Source organism: Thunnus maccoyii, chromosome 23 (genome assembly GCF_910596095.1).
Source record: "Thunnus maccoyii chromosome 23, fThuMac1.1, whole genome shotgun sequence".
NCBI classification, from domain to species: Eukaryota; Metazoa; Chordata; class Actinopteri; order Scombriformes; family Scombridae; genus Thunnus; species Thunnus maccoyii.
Window position 1 is genome coordinate 6370954 of NC_056555.1, and position 22939 is coordinate 6393892.

Below are 22939 nucleotides of genomic sequence, written 5' to 3' on the forward strand. Positions count from 1 at the left end.
AGGCATCCTGCAGTAAAAGGACAATTAAACTCACTACAGTCAACACGAAAAACAAGTTTCTAAAAACTAGTCATCTACTGTAGTTGTGTGTGTTGTTGTACATTTCGACGACAGAACAATATCCAGTGTCAGGGAGCGTAAAAGGGTCGGCTGGCCCGACAGCTGGAAGACTGGCTGTTTCCTGAAGTATTTATAACAAAAAAAGGTTCAACTGTAGGCTGCCATGGTTTCAGTCCACAATGGCAAGGGTGCGGCTGAAACACAACACAAACCAGTCCTCCTTCCCACTCATGAGACGAGACAGGCCTGAATAGCCCCTGAAGAGACACCTGGATGAAGGGGGGCTTGTCCGCCTCATTGTTTGCCACAAAGTAGGCCAGTGTCACTTTATATATGGCTCAATGATGTTTGTATGGAGACACAATGGTAGTCAACATCATTACTGTTCATTCACTATTTTCAGGGGTGCAATGAAACAAGGGGCCCCTAATGACAGCTGAGGTAATACTGTTTACATGAAGTATTTTTTGCATTGCACAATGTGAACCAGATGTCATAGTATCTACCAATTAGACCTGAAAACATAACCAATGTTCCACACCTTTCTCACCTTTGTCCTGCACTTTCTTTTCAGTTCACAATCTGATTAGCATTTATTTTTCTTGTTGTCTTGTTCTGTCCACATTTTGTCTCATTCTCAACTTTTTCTGCCAGTCTTTCTTCGCAGTTCGTCCATAGTAGTTGAAACCATTGACTCTGTTTTGTACATGCATCACTATCAACAACAATCCTGCACAGAGGTTGAGATCTATATTAAACCCTTTTTGTTTTTGTGACATTTTGTGGCTTTGTTTACTCAGTGTTTGTGGTCCAACAAACCTCACGACTGTATGTATAAAATTACTAACAATAATTGCACAATTTTTTCTATTTTATCCATCAAATATATTTGTTTCTTTTCTTCCAAGCTTATAAAAACCTAATATGTAGTATTAAAGTATTGAAGTGGTAACCTGTCCCTTTGCCACAAACTGTACTTCTTCATTTGATGAAAGTGACAAAATACAAATATGACCATAAAGCATTGCTATCAGACCAGATAGGGAAATGTGTCATGTTTTATGTTATATGGACTTTGCATGAACAAATATACAGTCATTTTATTTGCCAAAAAGTCACTCACAGACAATGCCAATGTACAGTTTGATGTCCTACACAGTGACATTACTTATCTATATATTTGGGGTCAGTTATAGATCTCAGAGAGGTCCAAACTCCCTGTTGGACCTTTTATGAACAAACAACACAAATCAGATATAGAGCATCAAATCCACTTTTTACAGCCGGAGTCTCAGAGCCCTCAGACGGAAGTAATGTGTCATATTCAGAAGCAGGCTTCCAAAACATCATTTCAGTTTATGGGTTTTAGAGAATTCTCATAAAAGGCCATAAAACTGATAAAACAATAATAAGGAGTCCTCCAGACCCCAAACAAAACATGATGGTTAAAATGTATTGTACAAGTGCACTATTATGGAATTATAAACATATAATAGATTAAAAATATGATAAGAACACAGGTAAAGTACACAAGTGCAACTAAAAAAGCATGTAGAAAGTGGTTGGATTCCTAGTAGCATCTCTACAACTGTTAAATGAAGAGCTGAAAAGTAAGACTGCAAACAAAGAAAGTGAAAATAGAAGGAAATTTTTTTTTAAAAGAATCACTATACTTAGCTTATCCCAATAACCAACCACTTTAACAATGTTATCTAAAGACGTGGGACGCTTTTATAGTTCCAGCCACTTCTGTTTCATTGCTATGAATGGGTTTTCATCATTCAGTAAAATGACACTCAGGTGAGCGTGTGACCCCGCCCCCAGCGTACGGAGCGCTCTGATTGGCTGATTCGAACAGCGCTGCCCACAAACACACAACATTGGAGAACAAGAGTAACTCCCGATGACTGGAGTACCAACTCAAGATTTCCACAAGGAAAAAAAACGCTTTATATCGATACAAACGGCCCCGGCGTTTCTTCAGGAAGACTTCAGTCCCTTCACTGTTGCTGGTAAGTTTAAAAAGCCTTACTTTATCTCATTGCGGAATTACCGGGGAAAGTTATCCGAAAGTTTTCTCCGGTTTCTCCCCAAAATCCATGATGGAGCCTCGTGGAAGCTGTTAACGTGGTTCCGAGCAAAATGTAAAAAAAAAAAGCCGCTATTTTAATATGAACTGAAGTCCAGTGTGTTTTTATGAAAGTGTAACTCTCGTACAATATAATTACTTGTTTGTAAGCTGCTTGGAGCTACAAAAGAATACTATATGAATTATAATGGAAGTTAAATGTTAGGTTTTTTGCCTAAAATGTTTGCGACAGAGATGACTGTTAGCTTAAAGTCTATGGTAGCCCAAGTGACATTCACTTTCACCTAAACGCTGTGGTTATTGTTGGTTAAACGCTTCATTTTCCTTTTCACAAGAGCCATAATCAAGTTTAAATGAAGAGGGTGTAATTTTAAACCAATTTGCAGCTCTGCATTTGACTTTACTTTTACGTAATGGCAGGTAATTGACTCTGACAGGTCTGTGCGTGCTTGTGTTGAGCATGAAACAACAGTGTGCAGCATGTACACATTTATCCCTGATTTGCAGGTGGGAATGCATAGGTAAGAGGATCAGTGTTTACTGGTGCATAATATTTAATCTGGGAGCCAGTGGCTGCTGATGTGTTGGATGATAAATAATGTAAGGTGCGGTGGATGATGGGATTAAGTGAGTGTTGTGTTTGTGGAGAGTTCGTTGTTGGTTAAATGTGCTTTCCTGTGGGAGAATAGCAGACACTCATGATGCTGTTTTTGGATCAAAGCACACACACACACACTGATTAACATGCTTTATCCTGCTGGTGTGCCAGGACAATAAAGTTAGTTGTATGAAATATGAAGTCTTGAACATTTGACAATCCTGGTTTCCTGTTGGAGGAAAAAGGATGAAGTAAAGGCTCAGCAGGTGCTTCCTGCAAAGGGTGTGACAGCAGGGAAAGACCATTCATACACACACACTGCACTTCAGATACTGGTGATGAATTTATGGTGATGTTTATTTGTGTCCTTACGACAGCAAGATCTCTTCTCTTGACTTTGTGAATGGCTGTTTAATTTTAATTTGTGTTTCCACTATGATGTCTAGTCATTGGATTGGATTTTCTCCAGAAAAAGGAAGTAGATGAATGAGAACAGGCGTGTCATTATTATTCATCCTCACATGTTGTTTGTGAAAAATAAATATTGCTCCGCTATAAAATTTTATTGTTCCACACTTGTATATCTTATCAACTTCACATCCAACGATCGCCAACCTCACTATTGATCCAAACACCAATCAGCTGATGGGTAGTGTGACCCTGCTGGCTTAACCTGCTCAGCTGTTCACAAATTAACTGGTATCATTGAGACTTAACTCAGTGATCAGATTAGTGTGCTTCTTCTACCATGTTGAAATGTTAAGTTGTTTGAAGCTGCATTAACCAAGATCTTGTCAAAATCTACCTCCATATAAATCACATTAGCCTGAATCACAAAATGAAGCTGCAACAGTGAACAGTTCTTTTCCCACTGTTACTATTCTTATTTGCCCAAAAGAAATCCTGTTGTCAGTCTGGAGTTTCTCCAACCACAGAAGAGTCACGAGTTTAGACTTGCAAATTAACTCAGTGTGTTTTCTGAAAAGGCACTAAGTGAACACTGCTCTAGAGAAAATTGGACTCGCCAGTGTTAGATTTATTGTTTCTTTTCTATTTGCTTTCCTCTGGTGCGTCTCAGAACTAACGGATTGCTAAATATGACTATTTAAAGCTGCGCTAATTGATTTTTTTCTAAGTTAGCAATGGAAAAAAAAATACTGATGTCTAATGTGAAAGGTGTTGCTCAAAGTGACAAACACAGAGAATTATCACTAAACTCTGCAGTTCTCCTCAGCTCTATGGCTTGTTTTAGCATCTTTCAGCTCATTGTTTGACTCCAAATCATTCCTTATGTTGCTCTGTGTCTGCTGGATGTGTAAATAGGCAACTGTTTGCAAAAATGTGTGCTGTATCAACATTAATATGTCAATATTGTGCGTACAGCTTGTTGCACCACCGCCAAGTGGCCAAAAATATACATTTACTGCATCAAACTTCTCAAACTATTGCTTCTTGCAGCCATTTAGAGCTACAATATACAGAATAATATACAATATAAGTGCAGCTTTAGATAATTTAGAAGATTGTATTACAAGAGCAGTATACAGCTATGTATGTAGCTCTTTATGTTAGGTAAGGACAGTGCCGTTTGAACTGCACCAAAATCTTCAACTGGGCAGGATGACCACGTACTAAAAGTGTATCTATTAAATGAACTTCTTATGAGTCCAATGTGACTTTTGTTTACAAGCCTGGATTCATTGTAAGTTGGCCGGCGAGCAAACCGATAAACAAATAAAAATGCAACAAGGTTTTCTACAATGGCTCAGACCAAAAAAGTGAAAGCTGAAAGTGTCACTGTAATGCCGTCGTGGTTTGAACTGCGCAACGATCTGTCACCACATCACTGACAATACAGTACGACAGTGTGTTTTAGACTAAGCTGTCACTGCCCAGCTTTCAATGAATGAGCACACAGAAGTAGGAACCCCAATTCTGCCTATCTTCATTATCACCATCTGCCTGATCTTTGGCATCAGGCCTGGCATTTTGGGCCTGTCCAGGCCCCCGAAAGAAGTTAAGACAGAGGCGTGTGCGCGCACACACACACACACACACACACACACACACACACACACACACACACACACACACACAAAACGAACCACAGATGAGACAAAGAAGGGCACATATGGGCTGCGATGCTGCGTGTGTGGACACAATAGAGATGATAATGAAATCTCAGATTACCCCTCATTTATTTAGGGTACAGTTTATTGGAAGGGAGTTGGGGGGGGGGGGAGTTAGGGATAAGTGTGTGTGTGTATGTTAGGGATGTTTCTGATGGTGGATATGTTTGGTTCCTGTAAATCTAAAAAGCTGCACAGAAGAGCTGACATCATGCATTATTCATACATGATGGTTTGGATTAGTGACATTTGTATGAGTTCATTTCCAAAATGTTTCTTATGTTTAGGAAAACAAATAAGCTTTAAATACAGAATAGACTGACGGAAAAAAAAAAGTTGGCATTTTTGTCAACCACTACTGTTCCTTTTTTAAAATGTTAAAAATATCAACATGTCCTTTATGTTTGAGCCACCAGTCATTTAAAAAAAAAAAAAAAAAAAGTAATATCTTTTAAAAGTTTTAGAACTCATCTCAGTAAACCTGATTTATTTGTTGGTTGTCTCTGGTCATGCTGCAAAGAAGCACTCGCTGAACCAGTTGAACTGAGTTGAACTCAACTTATGTCACAGTCATGTGGTCGATTAGTTTCTGCAGACCAGTTCATGTCATAGCTCATTTGAATGAAGGTCAACTGTTGTCTGAGGATTCAGCTCCTCCTAAATTGCATAAAGTCTTCAAGTCATTGTTGACCTGTCAGTGTTGTAGCTGGAGTCTCTTTAAGTATCAAGTCTTGCATCCTAAACTGCAGCTTCTTTTTTGAAATGATCAGAAATTATGATTTTTCCCAAACAAACCTTAAGACCGTCATCCAAGATGTGAGATAACTCAACTATCTGTATTCTTTCAATACTATAATACAGCCTCATGTGGAGGGTGGTGAAAAATGTCTATTTGTGTAGATTAAGATCACAAGTCAGTTTGTGGTCATAGATATTGTCATTTCCTGTCAGCACAGCCAGTTTGAGGACTTTGTTTTATTTGAGCACTTCTCTGTTCTCATTTGTTTCCATATTTGTCACTTAAAAACATCCTTTAATCACTGAGTTTCTTTCTGCTCACGTAGGACCTAACAAGGAGGGAGCACAGGTTTCTCCCAGCATGGTCTTAACTCTGGTGAGGCTGATTAAGATGAAAGGTGCTCCAGTTTTTAAATCCTACCCTTCTTCCCACCACACACACACACACACACTAACCAGGATTATTATGTGACAAACAAACGTGGCTAATCAGGCTGAACACGATGACCCCTCAACCTTTCACGTCTCCTTGGCCTGACCTTCTGTGAAGAGTTGGGAAAGGGGGGACGTGGCTGTTTGGGCTACAGAGGCTTATCTCAACTGACCCTGATAAGGCTTGTTACATGGAAATACTGGGGCTGTGAGTTTGGAGGTTGTACATTTCAATTTGTGAGGGGGAAAAAAGTTAATTATTGGCAGAACTTTGTGATGCAGCATTACATATTCAGTATGATTTAAAATATCAGTTACCAGTAAAGGAAATGGAATTCAAATGATTAGTATGTTGACAATAAAGGAGGAGCCCAGCCATAATTCATAAACTGTATTTACACTGGCAAGTTTATGGTAGTAGACGTCCATTACAACGCCCTGTCGGTTTTGGCAGCTGGACAGATGTCACGTTTTTGAAATCAGTTTCTGCAAGCCTTCGTTCTTTCCTGGTTCGCCTTTCTGTCAACAGTTTTATATCCCAGTTCCCATTAACTGCTGGTGATGCACTTCTGTTCATTATGAGACGACCATCAGTTACAAACTTTAACAGCTGAGGAAACATCAACGGTCAAGTCTGCAGTGATCTCAGGTATTTCAAACTGCCAGCTCGCTGGGCGACTGAAGCAATGATGTAATTGCAGTTAGCTGGCCTCGTGTGTGTGTGTGTGTGTGTGTGTGTGTGTGTGTGTGTGTGTGTGTGTGTGTGTGTGTGTGTGTGTGTGTGTGTGTGTGTGTGTGTGTGTGTGGGTGTGTGTGTGTGTGTGTGTGGGTGTGTATGAGGTCAGCAGAAACGGCTCAGAGTGGGCATCCTGCCAGGCCTGCTGCAGCTTAAAGGATGCCGTGCCTGTGTTGGCCACTGCTGATTGACTCAGCTTCACTGATTGCAGACATCGTGTAGGAGGAGAGTTTAAATAGGAGGAAGACAACACTGGAAATGGAAAATGGTTAAACTGGTGACATCATGGAACTCCATTGGAGACCTGGCTTGTTGGGGTTTGGCTGTTGCTCAGTTTAGTATTTTTGTCAAAGTCAGTAGTCTGAGGAAGACATGTTTCCAAATGTAGGTTACTGGGATATAATAAAGTCTTGTCTTTGAGCTGAGGCCTCTGCATGTTTCAAACAAAGCAGATCATGTGATCTGTCACCTGACTACACATCACCCAACCCATTCATTCATATATTTCCCTAAAGTCTAACTAAAGTTAGAGGTGTGGAAAGAAACCATAGAGAACGACAGGCTATCATCTCTCCTTTTGAACACTTGAGTCACTGTATATTTTCTCTGCCAAAATATACAACTATTGCTTATATAGTTAGCTGCTGTTTCAAGCTTTGAAATGTGGCAAAATCCTTTCATCAAGTCTGCTAAGATTTATTGTTCTTTTGGCTTCCTGTAACTTGTAGACTCTGCAGGAAACCCTGAAGTTTAAAGTCCTTTATACTTGAATAGTTTAGTCCCTTCTGCTGAGAGACTTTGTTTACTTTAATTACTGGATTGAACATATTATCATTATAAGTACTTCATGAGACTGTAACGCTTACAGCAGAGTTACAGTTGCACAAAGGTGTCCTCTGAAAAACAAGACGGTTGACCCAATATGCTTTGCGTAAATTCACAGCTGATTGTATCTTCTGTTTACGGAGGGGTTTGACTCCAAGGATCATGTTGGCGATTGTGTCAGCTTACGTGCAAGAGGTGTTGTGCTGCCAACTGATTGTCCCTTTTTAACCGACCTAGAGTCAGTTGCGTCGGCTCCTTTGCTGGTCAAGATTATGGAAAGCAGAGCAGGAAGCCTGATTCTTAGTCAGCACCAAGGGGCTTTGAAATCCCGAAGCTGACCCGGTGGCGTGTAGTGAGCTGTGGATTACCATCAACAAATCAAAATGGGATTGGCAGGTGGCTCCCACTCATTCAAGCCTTTAAGATGGGCTTTACTTACAGTGTCTCACCTCTAAAGGAAGACCGTTCCAACAAGGGCAAGAGGAAGGAGGCCAAGAAATGTTTAAATCCTTCTTGAAAGGGGGGATAGTCTTTTACCATTGGAAAACCATGGTAAGCAAGCGTGTACAGGCCCAGGAGGAACTGAATTGCTTTTGAAAGTAAAGTTCCATTAAAGATGTGGGGCTCACTTCTTCAACAGACCGTTGACGTATATTTACTTTTTTCATTCTCCTCCACTGAATGAATTTCCCACTCGACACAGTGCAGCCGGGCCCCATCTGTAATGAAAGGGGGGAGGCCGGGCTCTAAATGAAACGCTCCTCCGACAGGGTAATTAAGTCCAGACACAAAGGCTCAGCAGGAAGGAGTTTAATAGAGGAGGAGTTGGTATTCTCCGGGGGGAAGTTGGATCCAGGAGAACCCTTTTGGACTGCAGGGAAGGGGAAAGGATCTGGATGTTCACTGGCTCCGTGTACTGGCCTGAAGCCACTTCACACCATGAGTACCGGGGACACACACAAAGATATTACTCATGCATTTCTGTTTGTTCAAGTAATCAAATTAAATTCCTAAAAATAGGTCTTTCTCTCATCAAAAACCTCTTTTTAATAAGACTTTATCAAACAGAATCCTACTTGAGATATTTAGATGTAAAAGATATAAAACAGTGTCTAAAGGCCGAGGTGTGCTAGAAACGCCATGGTTCATACAACCTGCTGTTGGACCATGTCTAAAGGCAAAACTGTTTATACCTGTTAGAAATGGCCACAACTGCAGGCCCAGCAATACACACACACTTTGTTTCTTATTCATGGTGTTGTACTTGGTTGTAAGTGTTGTTCAGTTGTGTGAAGAATGGACAAAATAGAGCTTCAGAGAGAAGTTTAAGTTCCACCTACTTTTTCACCTCTGCACACCTGGCCTTTCACTGTGGGATGCAGGTGTGATCATCGGATTGTCGGTTTCAGAAAGTTACAAAAATTGTTCCAATGTGGGGAAGATGTGAGGGGAGGGGGTTTCAGACAATGTTCAAAGATCCAACATCACTTCGAAACACTCTGAGGCTCCGTCACTTGCATAATGGTGAAGAGTTCAGCCAAATACAGTTTTAAGTTGTTTTGATTTGAGGGGGGAAAAAAGCAGAAATTAGATGAAGACATCATGAGAAATCTGCAAAGTAGGAATGTTTTTCCATCTAAAATCTCTCTGGGCGTCCAGAGCCAACTAGTGAGGTATACAAAGAAGTGTGTACAGAACACATATCATCTTTTAACACATGCTCTAATTAAATGATAAAATAATATTAACCCATATTTACTGTTTTTATTCCCCTGACACAAATACAATGCCACGTGGTGGAAAAAAAATCAAAAAGGACATCACTGCCTGAACGGTATTTTTAACTCATTACATAATGCGTTCTCATCTCTTTTTTGCACTTATGCACGGGTGCTCGCATGCATTACCGGAGTGCCGCGGGCCGCATGCGTGCGCCACGTGCTGCGTGTGTGTGTGTGTTATGATGACGGAGCGTCGTAGAGGTAGATGCACTCTGCTGTCTGGAATAGCGCTGATCCTCTTAACTGATTACTGGCTACGACTAGAAAGAGGCGACCTGCGTGGGGAACATGCGGACAGATGTCTCACCCCCTCCCTCAGCAAAACACACACATATACACACACAGTATCTATGTTTAGTTCAAGCTATAGGGAAGCTCGAACTAGATCCCCTTTCCTTTTAATAGACTCCAAGTCTATTATACTGGTCATTTGTTTCCGGACAAAGGCAATTCCACTAATTTATTCAGCACCTTTTCCAGGCAGGAATTAGACAAGTGTCAGGCACCCTAAGGAGAAAATAGACCCTTTAATAAGGAAAGGTAGGTGAACTAGTTGTGTCAGTTTAAATCAATACATCCCTTTACATCAGACGATTTGTAAATGTTCAGTTGAAGATGTGTTGGGGGGGAAAAAAGTTCAAATGCAGTTACAACAGTATAGAATCAGAATTTTACCCCATTACCTGGAATCTGTGTTGTCTGTAACTAAAGGTGCATTGCTTTTACAAATGTAACATCTGGAAAGGTCATCTGACTTCTTAAAGTGGTCGATTCCATTCAATCCGGACTCAAATAGTAGTTTTCCTGAGGGGGACAAGACCTGAAACAAAGCTTTCATTCCACTCATAACAAGAAATACAGGTTAGTCAACCCAAACCTGAATAGGGTCTTTTGTGTACCAGGTTTCTGTGCCTCATTTACTCAGTTAATCCCTGCTTTTAGAAATATAGAAATATATATATATGCTCATATTCTCCAAAACAAAACCTAATGTTTTTAAAATCTTTATGGAGAAATGGGGTCCTTAGAAAATGGTAAAATCCCAGTCAATTCTGTGAACAGGGTTTTTGCAGAAGTGTCCAATATAACATTGTTCATGTGAAACGCAGCTCTTTTGCATTCATGAGCCAAACAAACGACAATGTAAGTTGATCCACAAAGAGGCTCAACTGCATACTTGACATCTAAGAACATAATCTCAAAAACCGCTAGAACCTCTGGATGTGAAATCTTGTTTGCTGACAGACGGAGGAAAGTGACAGAGGAAACGGGATGTAACGGAGGGATGCGAGAAGAGAGCCGGCATTGTCGGACTTTTTTTTTTTCTCTCTCCCAGCGACCGTGGGGGAATGTGCGTGGTAGTGCTCAGCGCACTGCCCTTTCCACTGGACCACTCCCAAGTTCACCACCACTATAAAATGTGTTTTGTCTTCGCCTCCCCTTTTTGGCATCGATTCTCTCGCCCTCCTCTGTGCTTGACATTTGACAGTGCGTGGGTGCCTTTGGTCCCTGTAGGTAGTCGTGCTCTCAGGCTCCGCCAGGGCCCCAGATGCACACAACTGGAGTCGAAAGCCAAAGATTTACCCTTTGTCCTCTGTTGTTGAGTGTGACCCTTCACAAACGCCCCCATGCTGAAAAGAAGCAGAGCCATTCTGGATTGTTCCCCTCTTCTGAAATCCGAAATGTCGTCGTTCCGTCACTGTTTCTGGTTATTCCGCTTCATAGCCATGAGGACATTTTCCAAACAATGCTTTAAAAGACTTCACTACCCCTTCTGAGATCCTCTCAGGCTTGGACAAGCTTTTCAGTGTTGGTCAATGACCTTTCTTAATCAGTCAGTGATATTTCCATCATTCTTTTTACAAATCAAGTTATTTTCAGTTATTTCAGGCAATCACTCGGAGCACGTTGTGGTTTCGTTTCCAAATTTCGGTCATTTGATCCACTGTTCATTGTAGTGTGTGCCACAAATAGAAGAGTTTCCATAGTTGTTTCTTACCAAAAGTAAATGGTACAGTGAAGACTTCAGGCTAATTTAAGGTGTTCACTCCTTTTTTTTTGGTTTCAGTGTTCACTCTTGTGCATGATTTAGTGCCTCAGGACATTTGATGCAATACTGTATCTAATTCAGTATGTTCAGAATGAGAGAATGACAGGGTGGATCCACTGCAAACCCCGGAAGTCTTAATTGCCTTGTTAATACGGTACGTCTGAGTCAAACAACTCAAAACAGAGCCGGTTGCAACAGCTGTGGAAAACAAACGTCTGTGCAACATCATGTGCTCTCTTGGAGTCTGCTCTCTCTCCAAGGCGCTTTTGTTCCAACACTTTTCCACAAAGACGGCAAGTGTCACCTTTTTTCTTGATGCCTACAGCTCAACGGCAAACCATCAAAATACACCAAAGCCAGAGGCTCTGCAATTATTGTTTTCCTGCCTCCCACCTTAAACTTTCTGCTGAGTGCTGGTTTGGGAGGTTGGAGGAGTGCTCTGGTGGGCCTGGGGGAGGGAGAGGGGGGGGAATGAAAAGGAAGTAGAGGTAACCCCCCACCTCACCTCCTCTGTCCAATTTCATTCCATCCCGTTGCAGCCTGGCTGGGGAGTTCCTGGTTTGGCTGCTGGCTTGGAGATGAGAAGGAGGTGTGTGTGTGTGTGTGTGTGTGTGTGTGTGTGTGTGTGTGTGTGTGTGTGGTGAGGAGGGTGGCAGGCTAACAAAACAATGGAGGCTTTGTGAGAGGGTCCCGCCGTGACAGGATTGTTAGGGGGGGGGAGCAGGGGGGCAGTCAGGGCTTAGCGAAGCGTAGCCACTTCATTAGTCAGGGCTCTCCTTTTGCACCTCCTCCTCCTCCCTCCCTCCCTCCCTCCCTGTCATCCTCTCGCTGCCTCTCCCTCACCGCTCACTCGCGGAAACCACAGAGGCAGAAGCCGCTCCGGCCGGATAGCGCTGAGAGCAGCGCAGGGTTTCGTGGCTCAGTGTTGGTAGCGGTGCCTAGGATGTGCTTCTGATGCTGAGCGGAGTTGTGTGGCGCAGTTTCCTCGCTCAGTACCGTACAGTTTTTGTTCCGAGGTAAGTCGTCTCGTGTTGTCATCCTTCCCGTCCCATCCCGTCCTTGGCTGCTGACTTGCATCCTCTCCCCTCGGAGCTGCAGTTTTGGTGTCGGATGACTGGACGCAGCACTCTCGGGCAGGCCTTTTGATGAATAATTGAGGATGTGATTTTAGTGTCTGTGGTTATGGAGGCTTTTCTGCATGAGAACACAGAAGTTTTTCTGTTTGTCTATTAATTTCATCACTGCGCATGATGACATCAGTGGAAAACACTATCACATATAAATACTGCAGTGTAGAAGTTTCACAAACCCATTTTAGTGTTGAATTTTAGGATCATATGAGATGATATTTGTGTGTATGTATGTCAGTTTGAAGAGGATGGGGGGGGATGGTGATGGGGGACTATTGCCTCAGCTGTGTTGACCAAATTATCAGTGTTATTAGGATCTACGTGCTGGTGATTGCTTTCTCCCCCCACCCACTGCCTCTCTTTGTCAAACACACACACACAAACACACACCCTCGGGGACAGTTCAGCATTGGGGTAATCCTTCACATCCTGTGTGGGAAAGGGCAGAGAGGAGCACTGAGACTAACCCCGTCACTTCCTCGTGAGAAAGTCTGATCTACTAAAACTCACTGTGTCTCCAGTAAAAACAACGTCCTGGCTGACTTTTACCCAGAGGGCCGTTCGCAACATCCTGTGTTTATTCTGTTTAACCGTCGCTATAATGTCCCCTCGTTACTACTATATATCAGGGCTTGTGGCATCACAGCTACATGGTATTCAACATCAGCAGCTGACTCACCAGAATACCTGCAAAAATGCAGAATTCATATCTTGTAAACTTGATTATACACTCATTACACAGTGAAAAATACTGTAAAGACTGATTTTTCTACGCTTCAACTAAATCACTATGGCAGTGAGGGAGAATAGTTAGAATAACAACATGTCTGAAATTAGTTTAAAAGAGTGAATGAACTTGATGAGATAATCAGGGTATGTCCTGAATGAAGCTTAAAAGTTGCTGTATGGAACTAGTAAAGCTCACAGTTCTTCTTACATCTCTTCCCATTAGTCAGAAGATCTGGTGTAGGGCTGGACGATTAACCAAATTTATTGAATTGCTGATATCATGAATGTCTTACTGATAAAAATTTACTCTTGCAGCTAATTAATAACAACAAAGTGTCTGAATTAAATATACTGAAACTGAGAAGGAACCAATAAATGTCTCCACTTCAGATATATATTTATACTGTTATCAATGAATGATATTATAAAAAAGCCAACATGAGAAAGACATTATCTACTAATGTATGGGAAAAATAATTATTGTTGCCTTCATCATTATTGAGGTAAACGTGATAGTTAACTGTGATATAGACTTTAGATCATGTCGCCCACCCCTGGGTTGGTGGGTGAATTATGATATAAAGCACATTGAGTTTACTTGTACTTAAATGTACTATATAGATTTTGTTCCTTGCCTTTGCCTTACTCCAGTGGATGTTGATGCAGTTTACTTTTAAAGAAATAGTTTGACATTTTAGGAAATGCACTAATTGGCTTTCTTGTCAAGAGTTTAGGTGAGAAGATTGATGCCGCTGTCGTTTGTCTGTTTAAGTATGGAGCTAGAGCCGGGGGCAATTAGCTTAGCTTAGTTTAGCTTAACTTAGGATAAAGATGTAAAATGGGGAATGTGCTAGCCTGGCTCTGTTTATTAAATCTTTAGACAACCTCTAAAGCTCACTGGTCAACATGCATGTTGTTTATTTACTCCATACATGAATCATTCAGCACTCCTGTGCTGTGTCTCCACTGGTTGTCTGGTGACAACAAGACTTCGGGAAGTCACTGCTTCAGGCTGTTGAAATATTTCTAGCTCATAACTCTTCTGTTTCCTTTCTTCCAGTGTTTACAATAATAATCTTTATAATAAACTTCATTCATTTATTATGCTAAACTAAACTTGTCATGTCCTGGCTCCATTTAATGCATAGCCATGAGAGTGCTATTACTTTTCTCAAATACCTCTGGGGAAAGAAAGAAAATAACCATATTTGTTGCTCGCTGCATAATCAGATACCATGTGCATCATGATAAGCACTTTTCAGGAAGACAGATGAAACTTTGAAGTCCTTGTTCACACTCTCTCTGAACTGCAACGTGATAGAAGCACAACTGACATTTTGATATAATCTTTTTTTTCACCCATATCTCTGTCTTATCTTTCCACAGAATGAAGAAGTGAATAATCTGTGTTCGCAGTCATGGCTGTCCAGGCTGGCATCCAGGTAGGTTCATCACCATTTTGACCAATCCTGTGGACATTTTGGACCTTAGGCACTACTTAGCATGTGCAGCTACATATGCGTACCAAGTTTAAAATCTCTGCATTGTAGTTGGGCTGAGTCCTTGTTACAGAGGCCTCTTAAGGCCAGTCAGCACCATCGTTGGTGTCCAAGCAGTGAGTCATCACTATCTGTGGGCCAAAATGGGGTAGAAGTTCCCAGCCAGAGTCGTTCCAATTAATAAAGAACTGCAGACATCTGTCTCCTACTCCAACAACTGCGGCAAGCCCACCTGTGTTACAGCATGCCGTCTCGTTGTTGTTATGCATGTCTGACGTTCCACTGCTTGGACCCTGAGGAGTTTCTCCGCACATTTTTTAGGGGGAGTGGGTGGACTGTGCAACACTTTTCCTTCCCCTCCCAGCAACGGAGTGCCAACCATCCGAAAATCCAAAACAACCGTATCGTGTTACAGATTTGTCACATGGCAGCACCTCTTTTAAAAATGCCATTTGTTTAGACTAGCTTTTGTGTAATTTTTCTATTTTCTGTTTATTTCTGTTTTTTTTTATTGCGTTTTGTCTGTATGTATGGTTATGCTTCATTTCCTCTGTGAAGCACATTGTGACGTCTCTGCTCTCGAAAAGTGCTATATACTTACTCACTCTTTAAGAAAGCCTTTTCTCTGTCATCTGGCTTGGAAAGTCCTGGCCCTTCCCACCCGTCTTGGACCATGGATATGCAAAATATGTATCCCAGCGCTATGTGGATAACGTGGCAAGAACCCTCTCAGACTAATCTCGACATGTTGACGAGGCAATGAAAAGCCTCCCCGAGTTGTTGATTAACTGTGGTTGGATGCTGTAGCTTCTGACGCACCAAATTTACCCCAAGATCCTGTTTATTGGAAGGTTTGTTCCAGGCGATCTTTATGTTGGTGTATGTAGTTCAGTGTTGCCGTAGGCTGCCTTTTGTTTCCCCAAAATGATTGTTTCTTTGTGTAAACTATGATTGAGTAATTATGAAGAAATAAGCCTTCAACTGACAATTTCAGGGAAACTTTTTGCTTTTTTTAAGCTTAAATTTGTTTTTACATAAGTGCATTCCATTAGTTATGACAAACCTTTCAACACCAAAAAGCTGATAAAACCACGGTGTTGATTTAGGCAAAAACATAACTGTGAACAAGAGGTGTCAGAACACTGGTATCAGTCACAATCACTCATCACAAAGATGCTTTTTTCAGCCACATTCTGAAAAATTAACTGAAAGTTGACAGTGTAAAAGGGTAAGGGGATGCAGAAAACAAACTAAAAAAACTGTAACAGCAAATCTATTACATAAATCTCAATTTTGATACTTGAAAGGGAAACTGCATCTGTATAAAAAGCGTCTTAGTTTGTAGAAAACAGTGGTTCACAGTAGTCCAAAGTGGATGATGATTTTGGTATTGCGTGTTATCAAAGACACTCTGTGAATATTGATCCATATCAGACTGTAGTGATTCTGCAGAGACTGTAACACTGCAGTTACTTCCAGAGCTCAGCTCAGGGCTTCACTGCCCATGTAGAGCAGTCACATTGGATAACTGGTCTCCCTCTGACTGCTCTGCTCATCCATGCTGAAAATGTATTCACTCATGGAAGTATAAGTTGCATATGTGCACATCTATTAATGCAACAGTATAGGATAGTATACTACCAATGAAAAACATAATATCCGCATGTTTAAGTCTCGTGCCTTAGATGGCTGAACAAATCTCAAATGTTTTGTAATGGCCACGTGCCTTGTTAGTATTTTCAAGAAAACCTAATGTGACTTGAATTTATAATCTTTTACCTTAAGTTCAAATAGAAAGTGAAGGCATTCTCTTTGTTTGTGTATTTACTGACTACCTAGCTAAATATCTGGCCCTTTAGTTGCTAAATGCTCCACTATGTTCTCCAGCTGGTCGCTAACTTTGTCTAGCTGCAGTTTGTTGCTGTGTAGGTAGATTACGGTGGGTTTATCAGAGCTTTCTCACTGGAACTAGCTGCTGGAAATGAGTCTGATGAGACCAGGTGGACTCAACCAAAACTATAAAGTTGCATCCATAAAACCAAAACAATAAGCTGAAAGACGTTAAAATGCTCTGTAGATCTGAGGGGAACTGCACAGTTCCGTGATAATTCTCAGCGGGTACATCACTAATAGTCAGCCCTTTCTCATTACACATAGTAATTTGACCCATTGTTTATCTAAACCTATTGAAAAGTGCAGCTTAAACTAAACTAACAATTTGTGACATGTGTAGTTCAGTGTTGGTGAGTCCTGTCACTCACACAAGTAGTGCAGCTTTTGTATGCGCTTTTTCTACCAAAAAGAATGCTCGAAATGCTTAAGTAGCTGTTTTAATATATGAAAAGAGCATTTTTTCTATGATCCTAAAAGGTTAAAGGTCAACAACCACGTCATTCGAAGTTTTTAAAAACTGGGATGGCTAAGTAATTGCAAAGGAAACAATATTTCACTTGTTTTAAAGGAAGAGAGAAGCTTAACATTTGACAAAGCTATAGTGTAAAAACAGTCCATTTTTCTTTTTTCTACAGGCTCTTTCATCACACATACATAAATTATTGACATACGGCATGAAGAAAAGGTTTTGTAATACAATGAACAGATGATGGTCATGAGAAAAGCTTACATAATAAGCAAGAAAAATACTAGTGAACATTATAGTCAAGATAAAAGATCCTGATAATACAAAAACCCTGAAGTATAACATTTTAAAACCCTCTACCCTACTGTACATTTTCTGATGTGTTCTTGTTTCAAATCTATCTACCTAAAACATGCTAATTTTATTTTATTTTTTTAAATTCTGTTTCATACTTAAATATTTTAAAAAAAACATATTCAATCCATGATGACATTTGGAATCTATGGCTTCATCAATCATTAGGATACCATCCCACTTGACTGTTTTTCCAGGAAGTTGGGAGGCCTTCAGTATAAGTGGGTCTGGTTAAGAGCATCAGCTGAACTCATAGAGCGTAAATATGACGTACAGGCACAAACTGATTCAAATCTCAACAGTAGATTGCATTTCTTTGCGGGATTACCAACTCACATTCCTGCGCCTAATGAGGACAGAGGTGGTGTAAGAAAAAAAGATTAACTGAGAATGCCCTGAGAGCGATGCAGATTTTAGTTTACAACATTAGTCTGCTTTAAAACCTGAATGCTCACTAGGGACCTCTATCCAGTCAGGTGACAGAGTACAAGGTTGGATTATCCCCACTGTTCAGTTGTCTTTTCTAATCAGCGCAACATCTTTTACATAACTTCTAAACGTTACACTGCGCTGCCTTATTTTCTAATTAGCTGGATGTCAGGAAACACATATGTTGTTGTGAACCTGCAGAGCACTGCAGGCAGCAGCCTGCCCTTCTGAACTGTTATGTAATGTGTGTGTGTGAGTGTGGGTTGGTCGGTTCATCTCTTTTGAAGTGAGGTAACCTTTTCAGTTTAGAACATCAGGTGTTTTTGCCACTTTCTCCCATGTGTGTGTTTGTGTGAATCAATCTCACATATTTTTTCCCGTCCTCCACTTCTAGGTTCAAAGGTCACCCTAGCAGGGTTGAGTGTGAGACAAAAGAAACAAAAAACAGCAATGACGTCCTTTTTGACATCTATTCCAAACATTGTTTACATGTCCCTAATCCTAACACTCAACTAACTGAAGGCCTCAAGGGCTGTTGGATCCACCTGACAATCAAATTACACAGTGAATGTATCAGATTAGCCAGTGATTCAAAGTTCAACATTAAAAGGCTTCACTGATTTCACACATGAATCTGTTTACTTGAACAGTTGTATAACGTCTTCTGTGGTTCTGGCAGAGGCGATCTAGATTCTGTAGAGTTGCATTATGGGAATTGAAGGAGCCAGCATTTTTGGAGCTTGACCCTTACTAGGGATTAAAAGTCTAGATATCTTTTGACCATTCTTTTTTTTTTTTTTTAATTTATCCCTTGTGAGTCCCCAAATTTTCTGGAAGTACAATACTCAATCACTGCAGTAGCCCTTTAAAGTCACTTCTTTTACAGTTTAAATGTAATGTAATGTTGTAATGTAATGTAAACCACTTTTTTTGTGAGCCAATCAAATCTGATGGATTTGACTTCAGTCCCTCTTGTAATTATATCCTGCCCACATATTCCGTTTCACTCAGAAATTAGAGCATAACCACGTTCTTTGGAAAAGTTCCGTTTTTGCCAACTGATATCTAAATATATCACCACTACTACAGTATCGTTCTGCTAGCTACTACGACCCACAAGCTACTGGTCAAGTGTGGTTTTATATGATGGGTGGGGTTAGATAGTCCCCCACAAATCACATTTGATTGGATAAATGTATGTACACGCCCCCAAGTACAAGATGAGCTATCAAAAATATTAACAGAAAAAATTCTTTTTGGTTAAATTATATAACAAAATATTGTAAACAGTGAACAGTGTTTCCTCAAAGCAGAGTTTAATCAGTGTGCAGTTAAGACAAGTTTCCATTTACTGAAGGAAATCAATGTTTCACTTTGTTTGGAATAAGAAGTTCCCTCAGTAGACTGACAGGTTTTGGTTTAAGAGTTAAATGCCAAATTTTAAATGGTTCTACTTAAATGAGACTAATTGACACACGCCTCCATAAATTAGCATTATGAGATTGAAATTCCATGTTGCTCCCTGTGTTCCCATTTGAATTTCCCCTAATGTCCAGTAAGTTAAGAAAGTTTGGCCACACAGTCCGACAATGCTGCTTTGAAGTTACATCACACTATTTAAATTGACTTACACAAAGTATCCTAACCAGTGTTGTTCTGGCAGCTCTGAGCATCAGCAGATGTACATTACTGTATAACGACCTCTCTGTTCCACTGCCCACAAGGTTTCCTGTTTGTGGGCAGAACGAACATGATGGATTAAAGGCCTCAACAAGACTCAGCCTTGTTTCAAGCACAATAACGCCTTGGATGCAATGTCCCAGTATTGCTCGATGACATGTGATGGACGCAAAGATTAAAGGCTGTATCTTAAACAGATGTCAACAAACTGGACGGGGGGAGGAGGGGGGGGTCATCTAGAAGTGAGTTATGTAATGTCTGGACAAGTTGTCATAGTGCACATCTGCTGCTGATTTCTAGATTACCCCTCTCTGTGCCTGTAAACAATTAAAGAGTTGTTACTATTTTGTAAATATGAATTATATCCTTTTGTGTTGAAAGTACATCTAGCTATCTAAGTAAACAGACTACACAGATACTTTTCTGTGTCTCTTTTATATAAAAAACTTTATGGATAGTCTGTGTAAAAGCAGAGACAGCAGAGAGCTGAAGTATGAGAGTAATGGTAGGAACGAGTGTGACAGCAGGGATGGATATGAAGGGACATCAGCGTCAAGAGCTGCGATCAGTGTCTCGCTCCAGGCACTGAGCCCCGCACTGTGAACCAGAGCTAAACACCCATTTAAGCACTCAAGTGCAGCAGTGTCCGATTGTCTCTTTTTTCACCCCTTTGAGTTTGAAGCAAAGGAAAAAGGTTGTCTTTGAGTTGGCAATGAAACATGATAAAAGAGTGATAAGTGAGCATGTTGGGGTCAGGTGATTTGAGATGGGGATGAGGTTGTGTGATCTTGAAACACAGTAAAGCACAGTGGTTACCAGGTCAAGTTGGAGCACGGTGGCGGTGTCGGAGTGTGCTGTGCGTGCTGTGAGCTCCACTAGAGCATAGAAGTGATTGTGGTGTGACGGCATCCCTGACCCATCCGCTCTGCATGGATGGGTTATAAAAATTCCTCTAATATTCTCACAGTACAAGGCTGAATGGTAACTAGAACAGCTCGAATCATAATGGTGTAATGTTGGCTCTTAGAGACAGTAGGCTGTGGAATAACTGCTCACCTACATTCAGGACTAAAAGAAACCCATAATACGGTGTTGTTGCTAATGAGCATTAAACACAAAGCTCAGTTAAGGCTGATTGGAATGTCATTGACCTGATGATGAAAAGTTAATGGATTGCTAAAGTTATTACAAGTCATCCTGAGGAGGACTCGTGAGTATTTGTACCAAATTTCAAGGCAATCCATCTAATAGTTATCGAGACATTTCACTTTCAAATTTCAACCTCATGGTGGCGGTAGAGGAAAAGTCAGGGCACCACTAAAGTCATTAGGTGTCATTGTCTGGGAACCACGAATGTCTCCAAATTATTGTTACTATTCATCAAGTAGATTTTGAGATATTTCACTGGATGAGTAAAACGCTTGACCTGTTAGTGATGCTACAGGAAAAGTCAGGAGATAGCCAAAGTCGTTAAGATTCTTCCTCTGGGCACCATGAATATATTGAATATATGTACCTAATTTCATGGCAGTTCATTGAATAGTAAGGATGTTTTCACACCTATAGTTCATTTGCTCTGGTCCGAAACAGTGAGTTGGTGAATTTGGTGCGTTCTCCCTTTTGGTTCAGTTTCTTTTCACACAGAGAAAAATCAAAGTGAGCCAAAATGCAGCACCACAAACAACGTGAGAACATTCACGTTACTCATTAGTCAGATGTGTCTGGGGAGGGAGCAAGACTGTAAATACAGGGAGAAGAAGGACGTCCACTGGCCAAATACGACGTACTACGATGTGCTAGTCCAGGGCCGACCTCGATTTATTCTCCAGCTAGTTGTTAGCAACTGTTAAATTCGCTCAGTTGTTTTGGTCTGCACTTGAGTATGATTGCTATGTTCACAACTGCCCAAACAAATTGCGCCAAAGTGGAAAACCAATCACAGTTCGATTTAACTGGACTAAAAAGTGCAGGTGTGAAAACACCCTTAGTGGTGCTAAGGGAAAAGTTAGAGGATCGCCAAAGTCTTTAGGGTTCATCCTGCAGAGGCCATGAATGAAATATCATGGCAATCTGTCCAATAGTTTTTGAGATATCTGACAAACATTGTCTATCAACGTGGCTAAAAAGATTTTTGACAAAAGTTTAAATGTTTAAGCTGAAAACCTTTTTTTTAACACTCCAAATGAAGACATCCCATAATCAAATAATGCTGCTTTAAAAAGGACTAGTGATTTTACTGTCCAGTGTCTGTAGTTAGACGTAAAGGAAGGTGTCAGTCTTATGAACGTTAAAGTTGAATGTGTGAGACCATGACTGATGAATGATGACGTAGCACTCGGATCAGATTAGGTAGATGTGTCAATAAGGGGGCAGCCGCACTAATCTGTTAGAATATTCTGCCAGACTTTCTGTTTGCTTCTAATCCGTTGAGTCATACAAGGAAATGATGTAAACTGTATTAATTGGATCATCTTCTGAGATCTTGCTGCTTGCTGCTGTTTTGCCCAGAATGCCTCTTAAATTATGATTCAGTAAATGGATGTTTATGAATATGTATGTCCAGAAAGGTTTAGCTCTATTACATTGTTTCTCTCAAGATAGATCAAAATCTGTCAGTCGACTTCCAGCTAATCTTCCTCCCTCTCTTCCCTTCTCTCATCCCCCCCATCCCCCACTTTTCTCTTCTCCAGGTATGGTTTGGCGAGAAGTTCGACGCCCCCTTGCTGAGCCCCAGGAGCCCTCGCAGCCCGTTGGCACAGCGGCACGGCCCCGGCCTCGCAGATGTCTTCCAGTACGACCAGTGGCTGGCAGTGCGACACGAAGCCACCCTGGTGCCTATGCAGGAGGATCTGGCCATCTGGCTCACCGGCATGCTGGGTAAATGTTGCACGCCTCATTTACTCTTTTTGCCCCCTCTAATAATCAGTGTTTCTTTGACAATAATCAGTGTTTCTCTCTTTTGAGGTGTAATATGTTTACTATTGCGTGGTTGTAAAGCACTAGAACGAGACAGTAGGACTGGATGTACTGCAGAGTAAATGTGTTCAGACCTGTGCACATTCAAATCAACACACAGCAGTTGCACGCTAACAGTTTCCCCCTCGAGGCTAGGAAAATACCAAAGCACAATTGACACGGGTCTCCCATGTAATTGGATTTGAATGTTGCCATTTCCAACCCGGCCTTAGCAAGCCACAGAAACAGCAGTGGAACAAAATCCCTCATTTCGTCGTCTCTGCTATTATACTGACATCTATTGTCCCTTAGCATACAATAGAGCAGTGAGGAAATTGAAACTGACTCTATTGTTGACTGGCGAAA

General features: G+C 41.0%; 1 protein-coding gene across 1 annotated transcript in view; it reads left to right on the forward strand.

Moving 5' to 3' along the window:
* Positions 1-1948: 1948 nt before the first annotated feature.
* gas2l3 (growth arrest-specific 2 like 3) overlaps positions 1949-22939 on the forward strand; it is a 28243-nt gene continuing 7252 nt past the window's right edge. The window contains exons 1-3 of the mRNA XM_042403903.1: positions 1949-2072; positions 14684-14739; positions 22309-22495. Coding sequence (XP_042259837.1) covers positions 14716-14739; positions 22309-22495 — 211 coding nt within the window. The 5' untranslated portion in view covers positions 1949-2072; positions 14684-14715. The remainder of the gene's footprint in view (positions 2073-14683; positions 14740-22308; positions 22496-22939) is intronic.